The sequence below is a fragment of the Pieris brassicae genome, chromosome 6 (genome assembly GCF_905147105.1).
Source record: "Pieris brassicae chromosome 6, ilPieBrab1.1, whole genome shotgun sequence".
Taxonomy (NCBI): Eukaryota; Metazoa; Arthropoda; class Insecta; order Lepidoptera; family Pieridae; genus Pieris; species Pieris brassicae.
This window is the reverse complement of record NC_059670.1, coordinates 4,749,281-4,768,984: the sequence shown is the minus strand read 5'-3', so window position 1 is coordinate 4,768,984 and position 19,704 is coordinate 4,749,281. Positions and strand designations below refer to the sequence as shown.

At 33.1% G+C, this 19,704-nt stretch overlaps 1 protein-coding gene and 1 pseudogene across 1 annotated transcript; one reads left to right on the top strand and one right to left on the bottom strand.

Annotated features, from left to right (window-relative positions):
• Window positions 1-4,098: 4,098 nt before the first annotated feature.
• On the bottom strand, window positions 4,099-8,540 carry LOC123710604 (annotated as a pseudogene).
• Window positions 8,541-14,064: 5,524 nt separating this feature from the next.
• LOC123711138 (cytochrome b5-related protein-like) lies at window positions 14,065-18,893 on the top strand. The gene is made up of 5 exons (XM_045663563.1): window positions 14,065-14,455; window positions 15,210-15,613; window positions 15,989-16,177; window positions 16,513-16,743; window positions 18,481-18,893. Exons 1-5 carry the CDS (start codon window positions 14,201-14,203, stop codon window positions 18,773-18,775), a joined length of 1,374 nt encoding a protein of 457 aa, XP_045519519.1. The 5' UTR covers window positions 14,065-14,200; the 3' UTR covers window positions 18,776-18,893.
• Window positions 18,894-19,704: the final 811 nt, after the last annotated feature.

Here is a 19,704-nt window from a genome sequence, read left to right as displayed (position 1 = left end):
ATATATTTTTGTTATCATAAAAGTTTTATTTGACTTAGATTTCTAGTTTTTCATTACTTCCTTTCAGATTATTCGATACACACTTACATTCATAATCTAATTCATTTTTAAATTCATAATATTATTTGCGTAGAATGCCCGACATTAGTAAATTTAAAAATACTTTACATTTATTCAAAAATTCTTGATGTCAAGTAGGTAATGAAATAATGTTTTTCCAGGCCAGGAAATTTTAAGCTTGATTATACATTTTTTTAAACATAATAATAAAAAATCAAAATGCAAAACATTCTTCTAAAATATTTATTTATAGAACTTTATTGTCTTAGAACTTCTCTTCACACATTTGACGTAGTTTTGTTTTGTGGTAGGAAAATAATTTCATGATTTGGAGTTCCGACTCGGGATAGGCCAACATACCATTGACCAATGGTAAAATTTTCTTTATGTAGATATTGTTGTACAGTATTATAGAGTATAATACTGTTTTATTATGTAATATTTTTTGTTCTATCATCAATAGTTTTAGTCAGCGCACGCGATGAAAGATCTTTATTGATAATTTTACTATGCATTTTTATCAGAGATTTCTATTTTTTTGAAAATGTAATCTAGCTTATGTCACTCAGTGAAGATGGAGCTTTTGAAATCTTTCTAAATCGGTCCAGTAGTTTGTTACAAAAACACAAATGTTTCCTTTTTATAATATTAGTGTAGTTTATTACTAATGTACTTTAAGAAAATTATAAATACTGTATTGTATGTATACTCGAAGTGGGACTAATGGACATCAAATAACATTATATACATTTAGAGACATTATTTTATTTGAACTAGTTGAAAAAACGATAATTTTATTGAATAGAAATGGCTCGACGGAATAATGATTAGAATAGGAAATTAAAATGAAATAAAACTTCAGGAAACATTTTAAATTTAACAGAACTTTGTAATATTATTATAACATCTAAAAAATATTAAATCCAAAAGCTATCTCGAAGTTAATTCAAACTTTGGTCATTTCGTGTTGGGTCACTGCTCATACCTGCAACTTTGCAGACAAATGAATATTTAATTAGTTCAGATTAATTAATTATTGTGTACCTAAGATAATTTAGTTCTTGTTTGCTAAATTACCCAACTATATTGGCTTATGGTCCATTCTGATCCGTAATTAGGAGTTAGGTCGCATTTATGTACAAACATTTATACGACCTACGCATTATAGTTAATTGAAGAAATATGTTGAAGACATGTTCGCAGATGCAACTAGAAGAATTTCAGTAACACCATGGAATCACACTGAACCTCCAGTATTGAGAGCAGAGGTAGTAAAAGCTCTAAAAAGAAACAAAACAGGAAAATCTCCAGGGCCAGATCAAACTCATCTGGAGATTATACAACTAACAGAGGAACACCTTGTGGATGCGGTAACCAACTTCTTCAACTGTATTTATACAACGGGGATTATGCAGCGTTCAATTACTCTCCCGAAGAAACATACGGCTAAGAAATGCACAGAATACTGCACAATAAGTCTGATGAGTCAGGACTCTTTCTCTCGATTATACATGAGAGGATTAGAGTCAAATGCGATGCACAAATTTCGGAGAGTAGGGTAGGAACCAGAGAAGCCCTGTTCTCGTTGAATGTGCTCGTTCAAAAATGTAGAGACTTACAGACAGACGTCATTATATGTTTTGTTGATTACAAAAAGGCCTTTGACCGTGTTAAAAACGATACTTATGTGATTGCAATATGTGCATTCTGTCCCCGCTTCTATTTAATCTGTATACAGAAGCAATTGTCTCTGAAGAACTGGAAGGTAAAGAGTATGGTATCATGATGATGGCAAATAATTAACAACTTGAGATAAGCCGATGATACCACTCTTATAGCAACAATACCTGAAGATCTGCAAAGTATAGTTGACTAAGTCTATGAGCACCAGGGCTAGCAATAAACCTCGCCAAAACCAAGTTTATAGTGGTTTCCAAGATAGAAGACTTGAACCCAACAATCTCGGTGGTAGGAGTTGGAGAGAGTCACTAAATACAAGTACCTAGGCACATGGGTGACTGAAGCATGGGAGTCTGAAATTGAAGTGAAGATCCGAATAGAAATTGCTCGCGCCTTCTTCAACTCAAAAGGTAGAGTAGCAACAAAGACATCAGTTTTCACCTCCGAAGTAGGATGCTTTAATGTTACATCTGGCCAGTTTTAATGTATAGATGCGAAGATTGGACCTTGAAGGAGGTAACCATTAAGAAACTCGACGCTTTTGAAATGTGGTGTCACCAGAAGAAAGATCCATAGATTCACGAACGAAGAAGTCCTATGGCGTGCCCTTCGTGTTTCGACACGACGGGCACCGACTTCTTTAAGTCATCATGATAGGCAAGGTCAAGGGGAAAAGATGCACTGGCAGAAGGAGAAGTCGTGGCTCCGCAATATCAGAGAATGGATGGGATTGGTAAGTGTAGAACAGCTGATGCGCTTAGCGAAGAATAAGAAGAAGTATGACGAGCTAACCACCAACCTCCAGTAGGGGATAAGCACTACAAGAAGAAGAAGAAGAAATATGAGAAAAAAGGGGCTCAATTAGGAACCGGTCTTCCTAGGCATTTTCTTAACATTTCTTTTTTGTAGCGCCCGTGTGCAAGCCTAGACCGCTCTAGTGGGAGGGCGTTCAAAATAGCATAGGTATCAATATAAGGTCGTCGGTCTGATGACCAGCTCTGCGCCAATGGACTTTTTTTCTGAGCGCATTTGACATTCGCTTGAACGATGAAGTAAAACATCGTGAGGAAACCGGCTCGTCTTTGACCCAAAAAAGTCAATGGCTTGCGTCAGGCATAGGAGGCTGATCACCTACTTGCCGATAGATTAACAAGTGATCATGAAACAGATACATAAATCTGAAGCCCAGACGTAAAAAGGTTGTAGCGCCACTGATATTTTTTATCAATCTAATGCTAGTTCATTGAATGTGCCACAAGGATCACTCACTAATAACGCTGCACAGATACGACCGTCTTTTCCCTTAGTACCGCTAATAACACTCTGAGCTGACACCAGCCGGCCACAGTTCAGCATACACGGCCTAACATAACATCATATTATAGGTTCAAATATTTATTTCAATTAATTTGTCGTGTTGTTTCCAATGTGTTTTTTTCTTGTTTGATTCATCAAAAGCCAGTGATGCAGTAACAGAAATATTGAATTTTTCAATCTTTTATAATAAAAAATGTCATAGCCTCTGGTAATTTCCGAACAGAATCGGTAAATAAACAAAGGCAGGGGCGTGCGAGTGAAATCCCGTACTTAAAGAACAAAGCGGGCAGCATTTATTGTGTGAACGCTTATACCTAACACCTTACTAAGGGGTTTTACATAATCGAAATGCTTTTTTTGTTTTAACGATATTTTTCTACTCATACAATATCACTTTTGTTTACAAATATCTACCTAATTACAGAGAACTCTACTATTTCGTCAGTTTGTCAAATTACGTTTACTGTTTTAAACTGATTTGACTTTGATGTTGTTCATTTATGAGCTCTGTGACATTAAATGACAATGACAGTTGACAGTCGCGCCATTGCTCCGAATATAAAAATGCGTTAAACAGATTCTAATTGTAGCACAAGCTAGCATTTGCACTTTGCCTCTTTTTGAATCCATATTTTAGATCCGTCGAAATACAGACGACATGTATCAGGCACAGAAAATTGATCTGATGATATAAAAATAAGCCAAGACCTACTCATACATATAGGCTATTTAAATTGCTCCCAACAAACATACTAAGCCTATGGATTTTATTAAACGTGACACCCATTATCAAGTTTAATATAACCGTTATGGTTTTCGTTATTTATGTAAAGAGTCGGAGTGCGTTAATATTTCACTCTTTATGTTCGTTTCATGCGGGGATGAATAGGCAATTTACGGGAAACAAATTGCCGTGATCTGAAGATAATTTGAGCCACATAACAAGGAGTTTACATGTAATTTCATTTAATTGAGAAATATTTCAAGTTTAAACGTAATTAATAATATTTTCAAACATTTAAATCCTTGTTTATAAACCAATTACAATACTGATAACATGCGTAAAAGTTTATCGTTTTTCAAAACAGTGAAAAATTCGTTGGCAAAAATGTTCAGTCTATCATCCCCTGTTTTAAATTGCGTTCGCATTATTTCTTTAAACTCTCCAACGGCTATAGCGAACTGTGTATATTCTCTGTAATTCGCCAGATTTTTTGCGGAATGGTCCATAAAAATCGAGTGAAGGTATTTAAAACGGCGTGATCGAGAGTTGGGAACATGTGATGTAATGCGTGGTCTTGGAAAAGTGTGGCCACAGCAAATGTGCTGCCATTATCGTCGTTGTGGTCCAATAAGGCTTCTACTTGATGCTCACCCCAGTCTGGCTTTTCATTGCTGAAAAATACGTTTCGTTTCAACATTACTGCCACAAAATTTAATCGTAATATTGAGTTTGCTATAAATGTTAAAATATGTTTTTATCTCTGATGTTCAAGTGGAATTATATTTTATATTATTCGTTATTTTTCCAGCCCGCTACAATTTTATACACTATGAAATTAGGACATCACTTCTAAAGTATAGTTATTAATTAATTATGCTTACAAGGTCTTAATATAGTTAGTATATAATTAAGTTGTTTATAAAAAACCATTGGCGGTACAACCCTTGGTTTTCGATTTCGTGATCATTTGTTTTATCTAATAGGCAAGTAGTTGATCAGCCTTCTTTGTATGGCACAGGCCGTTGACATTGCGCGTCTTAGGTATGCCGGTATCCTCTCGATGTTTTCTTTATTATACAAGCCAGTGTTAAATGTGACAGTGAAGTTTATATGCGCGCTGGGGTTCGAACCTACGACCTCAGGGAAAAGAGTAACAAATAAACAGTTTGTATAATATTGAAACACATTTAAAAAGCTCTATTTAACCTAGAATCAACTATTAACAATAGCAATCCACCTATATATAATAGGTGTATAACTAAAAATATATAGAATACATAATATCTATTGTATTTAAAGAGTTTGTAATACTGCAAAAATCAAATAGTCATTTCTCCCTGGTCCAGTTGTTGTAAAAACCTATTACTTGTCGGTAAAAAGTAGTGGAAAAATACTGTAACGTATACAAGGTCGTATACTGTGACGTATACGTATAAAAGTCTACAGAGATCGTAAATTTGATTAAAGTTCTGTTAATTTTTATTACGTTTATATTTTAAGTATCTATATCTAACAGTAAGATCAATGTATGAGGTACATAAATCAAGATGTAATCACATTTTTGCATTTGGAAACATAATTCGGCTGTATCATAGTGTTATTATGCTGTTTTTTAGAACATATAGCAATCTTTAAGTAATATCAATGTTTATCAAGACGCAGTAAATCGATTTCTAATTCTACTTATTAGGTTCTTTGTATACATGTTTTATATAAATGGTCGATTTTGTATTAAAAGGATACTTTTAAAACTTATATTAAAAAGGCCTTTTAGTATTTTTAATGGAACAGGTGGGAAATGGCCAGGGAGGTTAAGCTTCTTCACTTGATATAAAATCCATCTGGACATAACGACTAGATTAGGATTCTAGGGAGATTTGGCTTGTGTATGTATTACCTCGGTCCATCGCCGTCCCTAATCGCATCTGGGTGGTGATGTAAAACCGGCTGCCAGTACAATTGATCCACAGCCACGTATAGATTACACGAGGAAGGGGGTACCACTCGTAAGCGACATTACTAATGGTAGCGTAATGCCTATGGCGTTATGCCAACGATAATGCGTTTTGAAGAATCCTTGGCGAAGGAACACGCTCAGAAACCTGAAATGGATTGTTTGGATCCATTACTGAAGATGCACGAAATTTAACCTTTAGGTAATACAGCAATAGCATGGATGTGTATTTTATAATAATTTAGTAGCAATTGAGAATCAGACGAGCAATAAGTCGTACGTTTTGTCGCCGCCATAATACAATTTATATTTAATTTAATTCTTTTTAAATAGTAAATACTGTATATTTGTGTATTGTTAATCATTATTCGTTTGATTTATAAGAAATTATATTGTTTAGATATATATTTCTTGATTGTTAGTGGGATGTTATGGTTCCATTGTCATACTTAAAAGTCATACCGTTTTTAAATTTTGTGTATCGACATTTTGTGCGACATAGGTATCATAAATCTATAATGATGCGACTATAAACTCTTAATATAGTAAATAACAAAGAATACAAGATTTTATGCGCTAAATGCATTAAAATTTTCTAAAATTTCATGTTATTTAACTTAAATTATGAAATGAACTAGTATTTTTAACTCTTTTTTTAACCCTGCGTCATTAATTTATTAATTAATACACAACCGTACTTTAATAAACCTTATACCTAACTATTAAAGGAAATTTATGTAACAACCCCCTTTACGATAATAAAGGAATTATGGTATTATGAGAGTGAAGTATCTACGGAGAGTACTTCGCAGGTCTTAACCACGTATTTCGTGCTATAACATAACAAAGAGTTTTTACTACCTTTTTACGTTACAACTTTTGCGACAGTTGTTACTTTAGTCTTTAAATAAGATTTATTCCACGTGAAATTAAGTCTTATATATAGAAATAAAAAGCCAAATATATTTGTATAAAAAAATTACAAAGATTCCACGATCTGATTACTGACTAAAGTCAATAAATCTCTGTGAAGAAATATACGAATTATTAAATGTATTGCGTTAATTATATACCATATGAAGTATATAATTAACGCATTACATAGATGTGAAGATTATACCGACTACAATCGATATCTTATTTAACATGCAAAAAAAATTGCTAATTGTAAGCTATTTTTAAAGGTTTTGAAGACCAACAAATATTCACACATACTCGTATAAATTAATTTTAAAATATTGACAATCACACAAAAGTTTGTCTCAAGTGTGTATTAATCCTTTTTGGAAGCGTTTCTCGCTACAAACTTACTTACAATCCAGTTCAGAATCTTTAAGAATCCTTTATAAGAAAATTACCTCTTAGCAAAGCTGATTATAAACAAGAATGGGAAAAAATGTATTGCGTAATAAATCTAATTCTGGCGTAGAGTGGTTTATCCTCTCTTGGATTATAGATTAAGATCGGTTCGAGTGTGCTTATCTCTGCATCAATAAGGGTATTTATGTACAGATGATCTGAAAGAATGTAGAATACTCGGAAACCACTGCAAAATAAACATATTCAACGAATAAAATATTTTCAATTACAATTTTCTACCATTAGTGAAATTAGATTCCTATTGACATTCTACTTACACATTAATTGTTTTGTATAATAACCTTTTTTGTATAGAAATAGAATTTAATGGACTTATTTTATTTATAATAATATAATTGGAATAATCGTGAAAAGAAAAGCAAATTATTTTTTGATTAACGATTGGGTTAATTTATTTAATTTGTATCGGACTTTTCATGATAGCATTCAGTTGAAATATAATAATCCTTACCATAGTCATGTTGAACAAGTACATTCTCCAATGTGTTCTTCAATGGATAAAGTTATGGCATGTTACGGTTGACATTTCTAAACTTTAAGCGGCGACCAAGTACCACAATACCGACAAGCAATTGCTCGCCCAACTCGCTAAAGTAGAACTGCATAGTGCAACTAAAAACAACCCAACAGTGATTCCCTCACTAGTTTAGGAACTTGGCTGGTATTTTTAGTTCTTCGAACAGTTATAGAATTCTATAGAAACCATCGTTGTAGGTGAATAGGGAATTTATTGGAGTATCAACGCTTTTAAGTATTTCGCAAGGAGCTTTTCCGTGAACGGATTTAAATGGTGAAACTCAAAGGCTTTCGTTATATCGGTTCCTTGAATGGTTCAATGAAATTACACAGAAATTTATAGTTGAGAGTATAAAACTAGTTTACCTAGGAAAATAAAGTAATAAATAAAGCGATATTTTATAATATGTAAAGTTTATTCTTACATATATTATATTTTTGCTTTTAGTATTGTCTTTTGTTAACATAGCTTTTACACATTGAAAGAAACACTTTTATGCCGGATTGAAGCTATGTATTATTATAAATATTATGTATTTACATAATTTTAGGTAAAAAAGTGTTTTCTTTAAATTTTTGCTTTTTCTTATATCAAAGCACTGTCTGTGTGCCTCATATAACAATTTTCTGTTTAAAATATAGAAACGTTAAAAACTAGTCTAAGTTAAGTCAAGCCATTCCTCTCCCCGGGGATGTTTCTTTATAAAACTTGTAAAGTCGTAAAGTTTGTCGTGAATTCGCCACAATTCTTTAGTCGTCGTCTAAAGCCTTTCCCTCAAGCCATTGAACTGGATCCTATAATCCAGAATATCTTACGGAGGAATACTTTAAATAGGGGAAACGAACATGGGGTTTCTTTTCTATAACACGCCTTTGGGCTATCACGTTCCATTTGCCTTGTGCTGCCATTTTTAAAATTCGAACAGATCCTTATTCGATATTCAAAAGTTAGCTTACTAATTCTTTGTTCTCTGCAAAATATAATTTTAAACTATACAAAATATTCTTAAAACATTAAATTAGCACATAGCGCAGTGATATAATAATTAAATGAGAATTATGATTACTTAGAAATTATTTTACTTGAGGAAATACACGTTTGTGGAGAATGATTTCTTGACATTTCACCTTTCAATGGAAAATAGGCCAGGAACTCTATTCTTTATCGTTAACGAAGCTAAATTTGGATCAATTAATACTAATTAATAGGAATATACTGATAAACAAAACAAACATGCACATTATTCTGTTATAGTACAACAAGTCTATATAGATATTTTTGTTGCGTATCCATTATTTATGTGGTATGTTGTTATTTGTATGTTAAATAAGATCATATTATGGTATTAAGAAATTGGTGCGCTTAAAAGCGGCTTATAATCAAATCGCTTGTAGTTTAATTGATTTGATCTATGTATGTGATGTTGGAATTAAAAATAATAAATATGTATAGATCCTTTACTATAACTTCTATGGTTGACTCTAATCCTTTAATGTACCCAACATTATTTGTCTTAGGGATGGTGGGGTAGAATAAATTGAAAACCTGACTGGACTTTCAGTTGGCGTACTACGTATTGAAAGTCTTGAGGGGAGTAGTGTGCAACCCAAGTGTACTCCAAGAACTGGGTTTCTATGTACCCATAGGATATGTGCGACGGCAAAGGCATAGGTTATTTGCGATACCAAGGGAACCAGTCTGTTGCAAAGATCTGCGTTATCCAGGACGTTGCGACTACTGAATGCGTGTGTCTCCGACACTATCGATATATTTATATGTTCGCAGAGTGAATTCACAGTAGCGATATTGTGTATATTATGTATTTAATATTATATATGTACTTTATTTTATTTAATGTTTCGCGACATTATCTTATTGGCATAGTCTGTAAGGATAATGTATGTATATAAATAAAATAAAATATTAATTAAAAACACAAATACAATATAAATTCCTCGATACAAAAAACACAGTCATCTTTAACTTTTGTCTAATTTCCTTTTTTATTTAACGATGGCCAGTATTATGAAATCGATTGTTAATTTAATTACGGCACATTGGTTTGGCCGAGAGATTTTTCAAGCGGTTTTATTCAATATTGAATATTTTACGAGTTATTTAAATGAAAACCCTTTACTTCATTTTTGTTTCGCAAAACACTGTATTGTGCGTCTCATCTCACTAAAATTTTGAGCAGTCGCCCTCGCTCCATTATGACGCGGAGTTCTTAGCGCCAGCACTCGATATAATATTATAATTACCACGAGTAAAATAAGAACCATTACCAAGAACATAGTGTTATGTTTTTGGTTCGCATTTATAATATTAGTAAGGATGTATACTTAATTTCACGCGTAGTATATGTAAACTAAACAGATGCTACTTGATGATTTTACTGAAAACCTATATAATTTATTTTGCGTGATATTTACATAATGTTATTTGCTTTTACATACTAACAATGGTTAAAAATAATACACGAACAAAAATGCTTTTATAATTTTTGCTAGTATATACCATAAAATTACATACAGTGTCATCATTATATAAATAAGTTTTAGTTAAAGTTGTAGAGATTACTCTTAAAACCAAAGTTAAAAAATATTAGTTTTTATAATATTTATAAGTATATATAGTTCATTTCATTCTTCTTATACTTATGCTTCATTCAGTATATACGTTCAGCTCTGACAATTAGAAATGAATAATCGTTGGCCCAGGTGGGTAAGGTTGCAAACGCGTGGTGGTAGTGGTTTTGTTATGGGGCTACTCTGTCCACATGGATAATCTGGCACTCGTTACGTAAGCCACATATTATTTTTTTATATATCTTTTATCTCTCCCTCTATCAGGGCGTCTCCTGTGAGACTCGGCTTGGGCCGTCGTAGGCTGGTCAATCGCCTAGGGCAGGACGGAACCTTACTGGTTTTTTACCCTAATCTGATTTTGGCGCTAGTGAAATCATAAATTTTGATAGCCTCCTCCGCGCGCTTAATTAATATTATTTATAATTTTGAATTGGAATCTTTTTGTCGATGTTTTGTGTCATGGATAACGGTTATTGTTGGTTCGTTCGTTTCAGCCTATTGGCATTCACTGCTGGACCTAGGCCTCTCACCTAAATTTCTAATACGCTCTGTTCCACCTTCCCCAGGTTATCTGTCTACGTAGTGCGAGGCCGTCCAACGCTCAAAATGTCAGTTTTTTTACACTATAATTAATCGTTATAAAACGAAATAGCATACAAACATTATAATAAAATATCTAAAGAATTTATAATAAAAAGTTTTACTAACCAGCACTCGCCCAATAATAATAGCGAAAGAGTTCGAAACCTGCCATTTTGATACATTATTTCTTCAATTCTATAAGGATAGCCTTATATTATTCGCTTTTCTTAGTAAGATCCGCTTTCGATTCACAGTATTTTGCATAAGGAAGCATTTATGCGGTATTTCGTACGTATTCCCTTGTATCCCATATTCAGTTGCGACTTGCGACGTATTGTAACGTCCGACCTACTTCGAAGTTTGTATTGATATGACCCGAGAATTCAAAAGTGTGATTCGAAATAATTTATATTTTATCAGTTTTGGATATTCTTATAACAAGCGATTATTAAGGAACATAATTATGTACTATTTGTTTTGGCGATGTCATGAAGGACATTATTTTATTTCGGAGTTGTACTAATCATTTTAATTGTGTGCATTATATTTTATAGATAAGGCAAACGCTCAGAGGTTCACCTGATGTTGATGGCCATGGCAGATGGCTCGCAAGTGCGTAGCGAGCTTTTTAAGAATTACGCTCTTTCCTTGATGGATCTAAGGTTTGCAAATACTTAGTGGGTAATTGGATTCACATAGTGGCGGAGCGCAAAAACTGCTTTAAAAAGTCAATATATTATGTTATTCTCTATGTCAGTAAACTTAAACTAAACTAATACGAATGTAATCCGTGAATGAAGTGAAGTTTTGAAAAAAATTCTACTGGCTCAACCGAGGTTTGATTATAAAAAAGGGTTTTATAATGATATAAGCTTTTAGGATTATTTAATTTTAAACTGTTGGCTAAAATTCGCAACATGCTGTGGGTACATTGTAAAGCATTCCTCAAACAAAGCTTTTAGTTTAAAAAATCTTTTAGAGATTTTCATGTGAAAATACTTTGAATAACCTTATTAATTCAGAGAAGCATTTTTAAAATCAACTATTTAGAAAATAGATAATAGAAATAGAAAATAATTCTAGTTTTAAAAAAGGAGATTTTTTACTGAGCTGAGTGGTTTTTTTAAAAGTAACCAGTTACTTATATATTTTACGTTCTTCTTCTTCGTCTTACTCTAAGGTCTTGGTCTTGAAGGTTTAAGGTGGTTAAGGGGAGGTTATTCAGAAACGACGTTACGGGCTAAATCATATGTGTATTATATTTTATTAATTATATGGATTACAATAAAGTATAAAATAATTAAAAAATTTAACGTAATAATTTAAATACATCAAAAATTATTAAAAAGAAAATCGAAACAAATTTATTTGCATTGTATTTTGACATTCATAGTCATAGTGCGCGCTTAGCCTCGTTTCTGAACTCCACCTATATATTATTTACTTGTTTATAAAATGTTAACATCCTTTGACATCAACAACGAACAACAGAGCTGCAAGGTTCTTACTGAACTTACACCCCGGTGCCAAAACAAAACCCGGTAGACTGAGGTTGCGTTGGTGGGATGGAGTTGTCAAAGACCTCGAAACAATAGGGGTTCGCATTTGGACGCGGGAAGCACTGGATATATTGCGATGGCGAAGTTTACTTGAGGAGGCTAAGTCCCGCAAAGGGCTGTATAGCCATTGATGATGATGAAGAAGGTTAGTACAATAATTTAAATATTTACCATAGACTCGTTTACTAATCGGACATGTTGTAGCTAACTTCACCGTTTTTGAAATATATAATTGTTATTATACATAATCTAAGGACGATTCTGATATATAAATGGTATCTTTGATAGGTTATATATAATTGTTAATAAAAAAAAAATAAGTTTCCAGTGCTTTGTTAACGATATGTACAGGCTTGTTTCATATCCATTGCACTCCAGTATTGCATAAGCAGTACCTGTACCCCTCCGCAAAACCATTATAAAAGGAAGCGGACAACAGATACCAATAGCTTTGATCGGATACCTCTCATCGGACCGGTCAAATTCTCAACTAGTAATAAGTCTATTTATATAGATTATGTATCGTGCACCTCATATCAGGCCGATTAAATAGTCATATTTAGTTAAGTATCAATTATTGTAGTAATTTAAATATATTTTTTTTGGGATTCACCACTGGCCCTCACTTAATTGGCTAATGGCCTATACATCAAATTGTAACAAAATATTATGAAATTATTAAATATGTGTCGTAGTCTATAGTTGCTCTAAATTACAAGTTGTAAAATCTTTGGGTACAAAAATATTGCTTTTATCATAAAGCATATTGCAAGGGAAATATAACATGGCGACTATGTAACATTAATAATTAAGAATTTTAATATTTCTAATAAGCATCTGATATTACCGATGAAGTTATGATAATTAAGTTATATTTCAATGGAAAATGAACTAAGTACGAAATGACGCCATAATTTCGACTTTCGTTCATTTCGTTAGATTGTGATTGGTTAAACGGACTAACGTTTTTGACGCGTGCCTGTGATTGGACTAGATGCTATTGACCAGTCACAAATAACTGTTTTAAGTCTCAAGTCATTAATAATGTTGTATTATTTCACGCCTGGACATTTACTTTAATATTTTTAGAAAATGCAAATCATTTTAATTACAATGTATTATACATAATAGCGTCGCACGATAGATTTATCTTTCTGAACGAAATTCAAACAGTGTACGGGGAAGGAAATCATCGTAAGGGAACCGTCTACAGTTTGATTTAATTATTGAAATGTAATTTGTTTGTGTAAGACAAATAAATAAATGTTATCAGCTGCTACATAAACAATGATAACCAACTATGAGCATTTGATATCACAAGAAATTATACTGGATATATCTTCGTTAGAATAATTATTTAATTAATGTTTACATTACATCTTGTCATGTATTATACGATTTTTTTCGGTCTCAAAATTAGTCCTGTCCTATATCTTCTCGATTACTGAATCTAAAAACGAAAATTAATCTTTTATCAACTAGATAATCGTTAACTTTATAGTAAGCCTACATAATTGGTACTTAATAATTACCTAAGACTGGATTAAAGAATAAACAGCATCAACTCGTTGAAATGTTGTACGTATAATAGACAATTTGCGATTTACTTAATTAATATTGTATTATTTTAATAAGATCGTGTATAGTTTACGAAATATGTAGTTGTGATAAGATTGAAACGGTATCGCCTTGTTATATAATTATATATAACATTTGTTTATTAACTTCGGGAGCGATTGAACGTTTTCGATATAAAAGGCGATGTAAGACAATGTATTTGTTTCATTAAGTCTTACGCACCATAATTTTTTTTTGTTTTAATATTATAATTATTAAAATATGGCGCCTAAAGAACCGGATTATGTGGAAATCGCTAATCAAAGGGCGAAAGAAAAAAAGACGCACGTTAGTTTTCCGCAGTTAAAATATCCTTCACTTAGAGATGAGGGCTTAAAGGATCCCGTATTATGGCTGACTGGAAAGGCCATGGACGATGGCGCCGAAGGACTATGGAGAGTGCATGACAAACTTTACGATTTGGAGAGTTTTATCCATAGACATCCTGGTGGTCGGGAGTGGTTGGAATTAAGCAAGGTATATAGTGTTTCAAGTTGCAGATTTGAATTTGTTCGAAATTTGAAAGCAAACCCTATCAAATATTTACATTAATTGTAGTTAATATATTTCTAAGTTTATATAAACTCTGCGAATGTTTGGTTAAAGTGCGCTAGCATTGTGGGATTCGGAGCAATGTTTTGCTTTTAACTCTAGTGTAATCATTTATATAAGTCTATGTAATTTTATTTGAGACTAAAGATTAACAAAGTACCTGCGTCTAAACAAAAAAGTAAAGAAGTAATATTTAATACGTGGTTTATTAAAATTAAAGTATAGCAACTGCTGTAATTGAATAAATTTAAAATTTTAATTAATTTATTTATTCATATTAAAACACATATCACTTGTAATGGAAGTGGTGTTGGCCTCGTGGCCAGCGTGCGATTGTCATCCCTGAGATCGTAGGTTCGATCCCTGGCTGGGCACCAATGGACTTTCTTTCTATGTGTGTATTTAACAATCGCTTGTACAGTGTTTCCTTCACTGAGAAAACCGGCGTTCCTTAGACACTAAAAAGTCGACGGCACAGGAGGCGGATCACCTACGTGCCTATTAGATTGATAGATTATCATGAAACAGATACAGAAATCTGAGGCCTAGACCTAAAAAGGTTGTAGCGCCACTTATTGATTTTTATCTCTTGTAATGTCACATAAAATAATGTTTTGGCATGTCGTAATGAAATAATTCTACAGAAGTCTTTTTAACTTCTAATCGAGTATAATTTTAGGGCTTAGACGTTACCGAGGCCTTCGAAGCACACCATCTAAATCCGTCAACCGAGAAAATGTTATCAAAGTTCTATAAAAGAGACGCTAAATCCCCAAGAAATTCACCTTTCACGTTTCAAGACGATGGATTTTATCGATCATTGAAGAAAAGGGTATGGGAAGAGCTTAAAACGATCCCAAAAATGGAAAATAGACGTTCGGACATGGTGGCTGATGGTCTTCTTGCCACTTGCTTGGCAGCATCCACGATCGCTTCTTGGGCAGAAAACTATTGGATTGCAACGGCCGCTTGTTTTGTGGCTTCAGTATGCTTAGCGTGGATATTGGTAGCCGCTCACAATTATATACACAGAGGGCCCAATTTTCGAATGTACTACTTCAACTTAGGACTATGGTCGTATAGGTATGTAATAATATTAAACACATACATTTAATTCAGATAGAATATGAGTTAGGCAGTGTTAGTAACGATTTGGCTTTGAATCTATGTTAGTAAAGTTTTAATATGGCAAAAGTTTCTCATAATTACAGTTTCTTACTTCGAATAATAGTATGCATAGCTAATACTGGACTATATAAGCTGGTTACTTATTGATTGTGACATACCATTAGGTCGTGAGTTCAAACTTTATGCATAATTTTTTTTCCAAGTGCGCAATTATTCTTATAATGATGAAAAACATCATATCAAAGATCTTACGCATATTATATACATACATAACTTAAGGCAGATAAAACGCCAAGAAAAAGAGCACATATACTGACGACGTTATTTCAGAGATTTCAGAGTGTCGCATGTATTATCCCACCATCTTTATACAAACACTCTAATGGACTTAGAAGTCAGTGGATTTGAGCCGATAATTTTCTGGAATCCACGAAAAGAACGGCCATTTTATGCTGATTACGCTATTGTGATAGAACAGTTTATATTTCCGTTTATGTTTATCATAAACTTTCTTAAAAGGTAATGTATATAGTTAAACGTTCAATTAACTTTAATATTTATTGTTAATATGCTTGTCTAGAACAGTAAGCTTAGGATAAATGTGTTGGGAATCTCCATGTGTACGGGATAAAGCTCTGGTTTTGCTAATGCGAGAGTTGGGCGATAATAGCCATTAAAAGCAACTCGAGTGCTTCCGACACTGATGATTCAGATATAAGTCTTAACGCTTCTATTCTGTCCAGGCATGAAAACTGCACACCTTATAAATTATATTCCCCATTTAGCTCTTATTGTGATTGTACTGGAGCGTTATTTGATACGCTCTTCTCGACTGATACTAGCTAATTTTTCAGAATCAGTCTTATCTTTTATCGGCCCGGTTTCTTCACTCGTCACATCCGATGGCATGATGGTATTGGTTTACTATTACCGATATGGATCTATTTGACGAGTGGCGCTTCGTTTTATCACGCTGTAGTGACGTGGTTATGGATAAATTGCACTGCTAGTTTTATATTCTTCACAATTGGTTCCAATGCCGCTCATCATCATCCCATGATCTTTAAGGATGGAGATGAAGTCAGGTAATTTATTTACTGATTTTCGCGTCCGGTGTCCGCAACTAGTACTTAATATTAAACTATTGTACGATATTTCAGGAATTGTTGGTTAATTGAACTTTGTACTTTAACACGTAAATACAATAATTTAATTTATTTACCGTGATGTGATTTCTTTAGGGGTAAATATTTTTTCGTTAAACAGAACTTATCGATTGGCGATGCTTCGCTGTTACCACTCGCCATTATGGCGCCACACGGTCATGTTTAAATATAATAAAGAAACATAAAATTTACTTTTCGTTGATACTATGTACTTTTTCTGTGTATTATAACCAATGTATATTAATTTAAAAAAAAGTGGAAACCCTAAACGTATGAACGTTACGTACTCTGGCATTATTATGCATAATGTAATATGAGTATAACTAAAAACTGCATTTTCACATACAATTAAAATGAGCGAGAATATTCATCGATACATTTTATTTTATTTCCAACAGTCAATATTATTATAAAACTATTACGGCACCGGTATCAGTGTGACATTTCGGCGAGATTTACAACCGAATACCTACAACCGCGACATACCTACATATTATCGTTAAGTTTCATTCTGAAGTGTTGGCCTTATTGACCTTAATAATTTTCGAAAAAACAATTTGTTGCAACAATTGTTGAAATCTACTTTCTACGAAACATTGTTTATCAGGTATCAAAACAATATCAATAAATTATTGTAACGTACCCAGAACGTGTGCACGCGTACAAATATACTTTAGTTACAATAAATTACAAGACAAAAGCTTTTACTTTTGTTATTAAGAAGACATACTTACACTTGCAAATTGCAATAATACCTTACCCATTGCTACAGATACCGCAGTATTATTACGATCATAAGCAGAGTAGGTAAATTGTTGTAAATTCAAAATATAGTTACGATTACTATTGTATTCGTCGATTAGATCAGTTTTCGTGTAGCCCATAAGGTTTTTACAATGCAATGAAACTCCTGTTTCCGGTTTTCTTTTTTCGTTAGTCGCCCTTCAATCAAACTGTTTTACTCATAGTGATCTTTTGTTTGCAAACATTTATTCACATTTTATAGGTATGAAGCGGCTGTTACTAGTATTAACACTTATTATAATCTACTAGTATTAAAACAGTAGTAAATTTCTTTATTCGTAAGACTTAGGATTAATACGGCGCACAAGGGATTATGGACACATGAACGAATAACATAACCTATTTCGGTCACGGTGATAAATCGACTGAGAGGTCCAAAGAGGTCCAAAACCGTTAACGTCAACGTCGCATTTAAAAATAGCCAATTGGAACTATATTTTGTGTGTATTAGTTACAGTTGTTGTTTGTAGTGAAAACTAATAAACATTATAGTAATCAAACAGCGAGGCAGGTGTAATACAAATTTATTGATTGTACACAGAAAATACGAAAGTGTGGTGTTATCTTTGCGTCATTTATAAATACATATATTTAATTTGTTTGATTATTACTGATTAGTGATCGGTGTAGTCAATTTTTTTATGTCAGCGGTTTAAGGTAATGAAATAAGTATATAATTTCGCAACAATTATGTACTGTCAATATATTTTTAATATTCTAAGTAAAAGAAATGTTTTTAAATATTGACCCAATCCAATACGACATTATCCTATAAGAAATAGTTCTCTAGACTCTAGTAAAAATATGTAGGTTTTATTGGATATATATTAATACATACAAATTTTATTTTAGTGACATAACCCCTGATTGGGGCATGCACGAGCTCGAAGCGGTGATGGACAGACGAGATATCAATGACAGTCACTTTAAAGTGATGACCTTTTTTGGACACCACTCGCTTCATCACCTCTTCCCAACTTTGGACCACGCGGTGTTGGAACATTTGTATCCAGTGTTTCTGGAGTACTGTGAAAAGTACAAAGCAAACTTCAAAGAGACATCTTCACTGGATTTATTTATCGGACAGATTAAAGCAACTTTGAAGACGCGACCAACTTTACTAACAGAAAAGAAATCACGTTATTAAATAATTATTTTAATTACATTCAATTTCCGGTTAGCTGTTAATGCTGTTAATCAGTAAGCAATGTGTGAAATGTGTTTTATTGTAATTAATTATTGTTTTAAATAAATAGTGAATTCTTTATTTTTATTTCATTTATATATACTCGTATACATAACACATAAATGGTGGATGGAAAGAAATACGCGTTAAAATAGACAATGTTTACACATAATAGAAAACAAAATGAATAAGTTTCAATTGACTTTCAACGAATTTTAAATAACTTTTAATTGTACTTGTAAAGAAGGAGAGTCTCCGTTTGATCGGTGGCTTAAAAGGTATTGGTAAGATGAGGAAAATGTAACCCATACTCAAACGCTAGTGATGAGCGTTAAAAATCTTTTCGCTAAGGGCTCCTGTAGTGCTGAGCTTCTCAATTTGTTTATGCCTTTGGCCTTTCACGGTAATCGTGCGCTCTGTTAAAAGCACCAGTAACTCGCACGAGGGACCGAATCTACCTTACTATGGCTGTGTGGGTCTTATAACAACTTGTAGTCCAAGTTCGAAGGGCTTGACACATTTCCAAGATAAACCATTATTTTATTATTATGTACATAAACACACTAGCAACTTAATGAGCTGATGCGCGCGTATTCGGAGATTTGGAGAATCTATCCAACCTATCTTTAAAAGAGTTCATAGAGGGTGCACTAATTATACTTTCCGGAAGCCTATTCCAGTCGGCCACTACTCGGTTTAGAAGAAAGTTCTTTAGGGAATTGGTGTTATATTGAGTGGTTTTCAGTTTTAAAGAACTACCCCTCAAATGTGTATTTTCACTTAAAATAAAGAGCTTCTCAATTCCTGGAACATTATAATGGCCAGTGAGGATTTTATAGGTTTCAATGAGATTTTCTCTTAATCGCCTACTCCCTAAATCAGTAAGGTTC